Source organism: Pteropus vampyrus, unplaced genomic scaffold, assembly GCF_000151845.1.
Source record: "Pteropus vampyrus isolate Shadow unplaced genomic scaffold, Pvam_2.0 Scaffold29, whole genome shotgun sequence".
NCBI lineage: Eukaryota > Metazoa > Chordata > Mammalia > Chiroptera > Pteropodidae > Pteropus > Pteropus vampyrus.
Window position 1 is genome coordinate 2,683,754 of NW_011888810.1, and position 8,288 is coordinate 2,692,041.

General features: G+C 47.4%; 1 protein-coding gene across 1 annotated transcript in view; it reads left to right on the top strand.

Annotated features, from left to right (window-relative positions):
- CDYL2 (chromodomain Y like 2) overlaps positions 1–8,288 on the top strand; it is a gene marked incomplete at its 5' end in the record, with an annotated part of 169,327 nt that overhangs the window by 143,196 nt on the left and 17,843 nt on the right. Inside the window, 2 exons of the mRNA XM_023528592.1 lie at positions 1,843–2,015; positions 8,145–8,288. Coding sequence (XP_023384360.1) covers positions 1,843–2,015; positions 8,145–8,288 — 317 coding nt within the window. The remainder of the gene's footprint in view (positions 1–1,842; positions 2,016–8,144) is intronic.

Below are 8,288 nucleotides of genomic sequence, written 5' to 3' on the forward strand. Positions count from 1 at the left end.
AATTTTGTTTTTACTAATTGACAAGTAACTGTGACCTCAGAGAGGCCACTCTATGAGTCATGTGTAGAATCATGTCTTTACAGCAGGCTTTTCTTTTATTTGCCTCAGAGAAATAGAGTTCGTATATAGGTGAGAGTGTGTCTATTTCTGGAGGCAGATGGATTAAAGGACCACAAGATAGTGGCCTGTTACCTTTTTTGATTCAAAATGAAAACCTGTGGTTTATACCCTGTTAGAGTAGAAAGTGCTTCTCCCGTTCTCACAGAGCACAGGCTGGGAGATTCTTGATTTAGATGGATGATTTTTCTGCTTAAATTCATCCATTTATCTAAGTCATCCTGCAGTATGGAATAGTAGAAATTGAAGAGATGTTGGGGTGAGATTTGCATCATGGTTCTGCTTGTTACTGGTGACCTTGGGCAGCTTACTACTTCTTTGAGTGTTCCTTGATTCACCTGCAAAATTGGGATATCATTCCCGTATCTTTCAAGATTTTCATTTGGAATAAAGTATTGTGTGGAAATTATCTGGTGCAATCTCTGGTACCTCTAAGTGCTTAATAAGTGGGGGGGGGGGCGGTTTTTTAAAAGTACATTAAAAAATACTCTCATAATATTTCTACACTATATCCTATGATTGTGCCTATTGAATAATTAATAATGATCCTTTAAAAGCCTATTCACTTAATGTCTCCCCCAGTGGACTCTCAGCTGCACCCAGGCTAGTGCATGCCTTGTTTTCTCTTACCATATACTTCCTGTGCTGATTTCTGTTTTTTGCCTAACTTCTGTTGGATTGGGTCATTGAGCTTTCTTTATTTCATGCTCCCCACTTCATTATAATTCACGATGTACTTTTAAGAAGTTATCCTTAAGTTATGTACACATAGCGAAACCTAAATGTAATTATTACCTCATCACCACTCTCAGACAAATAACCTAGGCATGCTTTTCTCTAGTCATCTGTCCTCTCATCTGACACAATATTATTGCCTAGGACCATAATTCCACCTTGTGCAACCTCCCACTCTCGATTAGTCATCGGTATGATTGGTATGATGATTTTTATAGTCAGTTCTTATATTGATTTATCAATACATTCACTAGTTTCCTTGCTGGCTGTCATTCCTTAGATGCCAATTTTTCTTTCTGAATATTGTTTTTTTCTCCTCGAAGTGAATCCTTTTTTAGTTTTTTTTTCAGTGAAGGTCTAAGAGTAGTAAACATTCCTTTACTAAAAATGCCTAATTTTTACCCTTGCTTTTGAATGATAGTTTAGCTGGATAGAGAATTTGTGTTTGACGGTTGTTTTCTCTGGCACCTTGAACCTTTTATGGGTCTGATGCCAAAGCCCACTTCCCGTGTGCCACCTACGAGCTGTACGAGGGTCTTAGTTGAATTAAGGATGAGTAAGAGTATAATCAACTGGACTTCTAGAGATGGCTCACGTGCCTTACTACTTGGGGTGTGCACAGGAATTTTTCCTACACCTTGAAAAGGGCTAAACAAGCAAATTCTGGAAAAAGATTTGCAGAAGTTTACCAGGGATTAAAGGACTCCCAGCCAAGCTCCCAAGTCTGCAGCCGGTGACCCCACTGCCATCTTCTTAACCGTCTGTGCCTGCTTTGGGGAGGGTGTAGGCGAGCTCTGGTTTTGGTGTTCCTTTGCAAGGTCTGGATGTGGCTTGTGTTCAGGGGAGGCTCCCTGCACAGGCAGAGCAGATATACTTCCCTCTGTGTTTATGGGCGACATTCAGGGGCGAGGCCTTGGCAGGCTTGAATCAGGAATAAGTGTTTCTTCCAGAAAACACTTAACATCCCTGCAAATCCTTCTCCGCTTGCAGATCATGAAGGAGGTCCGGAGAGCGCTGTGCAACGCGGCCACAGACGACAGCAAACTGCTGCTCCTCAGTGCGGTGGGCAGCGTGTTCTGCAGCGGCCTGGATTACTCCTACCTAATTGGCCGGTTGTCCAGTGACCGGCGAAAGGAGAGCACCCGCATTGCAGAAGCCATCAGGTGAGCTCGGCTTGTGTTTGGACTTGGGGACCTGCCTACGTTTGCCAAATTGAGCACATAAAAATACATGCGGCTCAGTTAAGTTCTTCAAACAACAAAGTTTTTGTTTGTTTGTTTGTTGTGTTTTTTAGCATAAGTATACCCCATGTAATATTTGGGGTATACTTACAACAGCAAAGTGATTTGTTGTTTATCTAAAATTAGGATTTTAATTGAGTGTCCTGTATTTTCCTGCCTCAATAAGGGATGTCTTCGCTCTCTAGGTTAGATCTCACTTTGTTCTTTTGATGAAAAAGAGATTTTATTTCCTTATATTAAGCCCAGTGTCCGGTAATGCCCATGTGTTAGCTGCATTACTCCCAGCCTCCGCCTTGTGGTGAAATCTTTGATTTTCTGAGCATCCCTACATTTTGGAGCTGACATACTCATCACCGGGAAGGAGAATGGAGGGGTCCCCTGGGCCGCTGTGCATCTGCAGACGCAACAGGGTTTGAACGTGTTTTCCCTTCTTATTTTCTGGGGGCAAAAATTGGGATCCTGGGTGTGACATTTGATCCCAACAATCAGTATCTCTTTGGAGACACTGAAAGGTAGTTTTTTCCCCATTCGTATCGATTTATCAAAAGCAAGCGAGTGTGGTTTCCAGCAAGGGCTGTCTCTTGTCCTCCACCCTGGGAAGGGCATATGCACTCGCTTCTGCACCTTGCTCCGTGCTCAGACAAGAGTCTTGGATCAGTGATGCCAATCCGAATGTTGCCGATCAAGTGTCTCTTGAGAAGAAACACTTATTCCACGGGCTGTCCCAGAGCCCAGGGCCACAGGGCAGGGCTTTCCTGGAGCCTCCAGTCTCACTGTGCTGTGACGTCGTCACACAGAGGCTCATTCCCACGTGGCTGTGGGAAGCTTCCAGGGGATGCAGAGATGATACAACGACGCCGTCACATGTGGGGTTGAGTCTCAATTCAGGGTGAAGCATCCACTGGAGTCTCTGCTCCAAAACACCTGTGTGCTTCCTGTGACAGAACTCTTGCACAAGAGATGTGAAAAGCCTCAGCACTGCTATGAGAAAAGGCAACATGCTTTCGTGTTGCCCTCAGCCTGGGTGCAGACAGCCCTGGCCACGTGCGTGGCGGTTTGCTCTCTGCGCGGACTCAGCTGTGTCTTTTGGCAGCTGCTTTGTCACGTGGGGTCCCCAGTAAACTTTCCTCCTCACTTATGGGACCGTCGGAGATGGGGCGCCCATCTCTGCAGCCTGAGGAATACCTTGGCCGTAACCCGCCGCTGGTTTACAAATTTCTGTGGAGGCTTTAGCTGGATTTCCAGAAGTCCCAAACTTGAGGGGATGCTGAACGTATTAGGTCACTTTGGGAGAAAAGCGGTCACTGGAATTCAGACATTTGCCATCTCATCAGGAAGGCGAGTTCTCTTTAGGCAAAGCGGAGGGAGAGATGGCCGAGGGAGTTCTTCCTGATGCTTCAGAGGGAGCAGAAGTTCCTAATGCGTGAGCTGCCGGGACATGGGGAGAGGGAACAGGGATGTCCCCTAGACCACTGGTTTTCAGCCCCGACAGCACAAAGACTCCCCAGGGAGCTTTTCAAAACCCAGCAGCTTGGCAGCACCCCCAGGAGATCCTGATTAATAAATGTGGAGTGCGGCCAGCACACCTTCGGTTTTAAAGTTTCCTCAGTGGTTCTAACGTGCAGCCAGGATTGAGAAGCCCTGCGCCATCCTAACCAAGAGGTTTCTCTACCATCAAAAGCACTAAAAGTTACAGAAATAAAAAGAGCCTCACTTTTTTATACAAGAGAAGAAAGATGGTTATAAGAGAAGAGGGTGAAAGGGAAGGTGATAGAAGGGGTGACGGAGGGCGAGGAACGTCAAAAAAGGATGGACAGGGTGCAGACAATATGGCCTTGTAGAGAAGAGCACCCATGGGTGCATTTTCTGAAATGACCGTGGCTTGCTCATCACCACCAGACGCCTATAGGGAGGCCCCAGCTCCACCAACTGTGGAGCGCACCCTCCAGAGTTTGCAGCTGCACTCCAGAGTTTGGGACACGAAGTGGCAGAGAAGCATTTCCCAGAAAATGTTCTGCAGATTTCCGGAGAAGCACTGTGAGTAGGGCACTTTCGATCAATGGATTTGGGTCACATTGCAAGTTCTGTCCTGGCTCGTGCAGATTTTCCAGGCATGTTGACATAGTTACAGTATGAGAAGTCTCCTGCGACAGACTTTTGTTCAAAATCGAGCATGGTTGAAACATATTTTGGCCATAGAACCTGATAACCTACTGATATCCCTTGCAATTCTTTTGGGACACGCATGCTCTCGGCTGGGCTGACCTCCAGGATCCGGGCATGCCACACATCCGCAGCACCCACAACAGTGCGCTCACCCGACTCTCCCCGGTTCCTAAAGAAAACATGTGCACAAAAGACCTGGCACGCCGTGTTCGCTCTGCAGATGTTCATTGAATGAACTAGCAGATGTGGGAAGAGCTTGGATGATTCATTCAACAGAAGCCTCTCTCCAGGACTCAAACAAAGCTGTCTGCCCTATCCTGGAAGAGAGGCAGCCCTCACCTGACCTCTCAGGTGATGTGATGGCCTGCTGGCAGGTTGCTAGGACCAAGGGTAATCAGATAATCCACATGAAATACTCAGCCTGTTCTTTGCACATAATAAGTAGAACAGGTATAAAAAATTATTTTCATATTACTACTGTTACCCCCAGCCAGAAGTTCTAGCTAGGCCTGGGTCTGACTCTGGGGTGGGCTCCTAGAGCACCCCTCTGGGGGCTCTAGGATGACTGTCACCATCACTGTGTGTATCTGGTGCTCATCATACTCCAGCTGACTTGGCTCTGAACTTTGGCAGTGGGAGGCTGTACCCTGTGGCTTTGATTAAAATGAATGAATAGCTGAGTCACAAAAGAGATGCCAGTTGCTCCAGGTGAAATCCAAACATCCCTGTTTGCAGAATTTTGCTCCTGAGTCTCCTTTAGGCCAGGAGAGTGGCTCACAGACCACTGAGAGTGGAATGGAAGCTGTGTCTGCCCTCCCCAGCAGATGCGCCGCCTGTAATAGCAGCAGCGATTTGGGGCTCCCCACATGCCAGGCCCTGTGCTGGGGTCCTATGTAATTCTCATATGGCCTATGGGGACCCACCATTGGCTTTCCCATTTTCTAAGGAGGAAAATGAGGCTGTAGGGGTGGGATAACTTGTCTAAGATCTCACCCCTAGTTAGGGGCAGAGTTGAGATGACCCCGTCTTTTCAGACCCCAAAGTTCCTGCTCCTTCTGCCACATTAGAACAGCTCAGCAGCTCGGGCAGGTAGAAGCCATAGAGCTCAGGTTGAGCAGAGGAAGCTGCAAGGTCCAGGGTGAGTGAGATGGACTTGGCTGCTGGGGAAGACGGCAAGCCATTTCCCCAGCACAGCCCCGCTGTTGAGTTAGGATCAGATATCTGAGCAGCAGCATTTGTAATGCAATATCCTGTTTGCTATCTGCCTTCTCCATCCACTGGGCCCTTGCGATACAAATCTTCTGCTTGAGGTGAGAGAAAAAGGATGGGGAGATGGTTTGCACGTTACATTTTTATATCAAGGAAATGAAATGCTTGGACTGACAGGAGGGGGTAGTGGATGGAGGGTCTGGGCTGTGTACACCTGGTCTCCTTAGCCCTCCTTGGGGGTCCTTGTTGCCCCTGCACAGAGCTCAGGTTGGAAACCACAGAGTGAAAGCTTCTGGGGAATGGAAGGGGAAGGTTCTGGAAGGTCGTGAGGGCTGAAGTGAATTCCTGAAGGAGCGTCGTGTGGATGATGGAGCAGAGAGAATGGGAGTCTCAGAGAGGCCCACACGAGGTCACAGCAGGAAGGCATCTTGATGGGGACAGACCCTCTTTTTTGAAAATGTTCAACAGAGGCCAGATGGCGCATCCACAGGATGCTGCACCAAGTGGAAGATTTGGTTTGATGACTCTTGAAGTCCTTCTCAAACTGAGATCCAAAATCCTAGAATTGTATGAGGGTCTTTAGGGATGGAATGTCTATCAAAAGTCACCCAAAGCCTGTGGTTCCAAAGACCCTGCAAAGAAGCCCCATATTTTCTGCAGACTCCAAATGCATTTGGTAAAACGCACTCATTATAACCAATGACTGAGGCCACGAGGTTAAGAAGTTAAGCCAGGAAATGGGCCACTGGAAAACCAAGAATCAGAGAGCCATGGTGCCAGCACTCGCTTGCTGTAGCATTGTCCTTTTTTGGGTCAGCTTCAGTGGGGGCCAGCAGTGGCTGGGATAACTGTCATCTACTCACACGGGAGTCAGGAAATGTGCTGCCTCAAGCTGCTGTAACAAATAAACCCCAAATATCTATATACATAATGGTTCAATTGTGATAGAAATTTACTTCTCGAATATGTGAACCTAAAACAGATGCTACAGATTAGCCTGTGGCAGTCCTACAAGTGGCAACCCAGGAACCGGATTCTGTCCATCTTGTGGCTCAACAAACGTTTTCCGAGACTGCCACACTTTCAGGATGAAAGCACTCAGTGTACTGCATGGCGGGAGGGTTCCATGCACGGGGCGTGAAAGTGTATGTGTGGTTTCCACTCACATTCCATTGGCCGGCTCTTGGTTACTAGGCCACGGCCAACTTCAGGGGAAGCTGGGAAATGCGTTCTAGCAGTGGACGCAGGTAGAAGAGGGAAAGATATCAGTGGACTCGGGTAGAAGAGGGAAGGACATCAGGTCTGGTGAAGAGCTCGTGTGTCACTGCTACACATCTGCAGTCTTTGCTCTCGTCTTGGGGGAATCCTTTACTATTCAATAGCTATTTACTGAGTGTTAATTCCAGCGTCTATGGAGACAACATGTATGCAAAGGTCTCATTCTGCAGTGCACAAGGCAGACCTGTGGGTTTTCTTAAGAAGCTGAAGGGGAGGAGAACTCAAAAACAAGTAAGTAAGCAGATAATTAGGATAATTGCAAATTGTGATAATGGTGTTTTCCAAGAACTCTCAGAAGGCCCGTGCAGCTCATGCACAGTGAGCAGGAGTGTAAGAGACACGAGATAAGCCTGGAGACGTAAGCAGAGGCAGCCCAAGGTCATGTTTGGGAGTCTGGATTTTATGCTTGTGAGTTCTTGGTAGTTTCCAATCTGCCACCTGAGAATAATGAAGGATGCAGGCTTCACTGGACATCTTAGATCTTTCCTCCATGTCCAGATGAATATTAAAATTTTATAGCTCTGACATAGCAACTAGGGGTAGAAGGCAAAAAGAATTCTAAGGCACAGGAAGTAGAGGTTCTTGTAGGAGGCTCCGCTTAATAGATAAAGATACAGGCTATAACCTTGCTCAGTACAGCAGGTCAGGGAGGTAAAATATTGCCTAATCCTGTAGCCATGATTTCAGATGCCTCCAGGGCAACACAGCATCTTTCCTCAATTTTGGTCAAAGCCAGCCTGAAAGAATCTGGCATTCTTTACGTAATTCAGAATCATACGTTCCTGCTATTGAAAGAAATCTTAAATGTCATCAATCTTCATTCATATCCACCATCTGTAGCTTCAATTCCCTCTACAACATCACGCAAAGTGATCATCCAGCCAAAATTGGAATGCCTCCAACAATGATGAATTCACCACTCCACCCTCAGCCAGTGCCGTTGGAACATTCCTTCTTTCCTTTAGTTTAGTTATACCTCTTTGAAACACCTCTTTTTGGTTCTAGTTCTGGTTTTGGTTCTGAACCTTAACATTCAGGTTGTCTTCATTAGGATATTTACAGTTTGTCAATATCTAAGGCATGGAAGGACAGACAGGGTAACCCGTGCAGGGCTGGCTCAGTGGGCATGACCTGAGGCCATCTGGGCAGACTCCAACATGTCACCCCATCAAATCCTCTCTGAAAATCTGGCACCAACCCCTGAGTGTCCCAGGCCTGTGACTGCAGCTCAGTGGCTCAGCATCTGGGAGAATGGGACCCTTGCCTGGCACCCACCCCATCTGACAGCCTGCTTCACAGTACCTGGGGAAGCTTATTCAGCCTGGGGAGAATCAAGGGTATCCAGTGGTCTCGGCAAGCCTGGTCACCTGTTAAAGAGGGTCTTCTCTTTCCACCCAGGGACTTTGTGAAGGCCTTTATCCAGTTTAAGAAGCCCATCGTGGTGGCGATCAACGGCCCTGCCCTGGGTCTGGGCGCCTCCATCCTGCCCCTCTGCGACATCGTGTGGGCCAGCGAGAAGGCCTGGTTTCAGACCCCTTATGC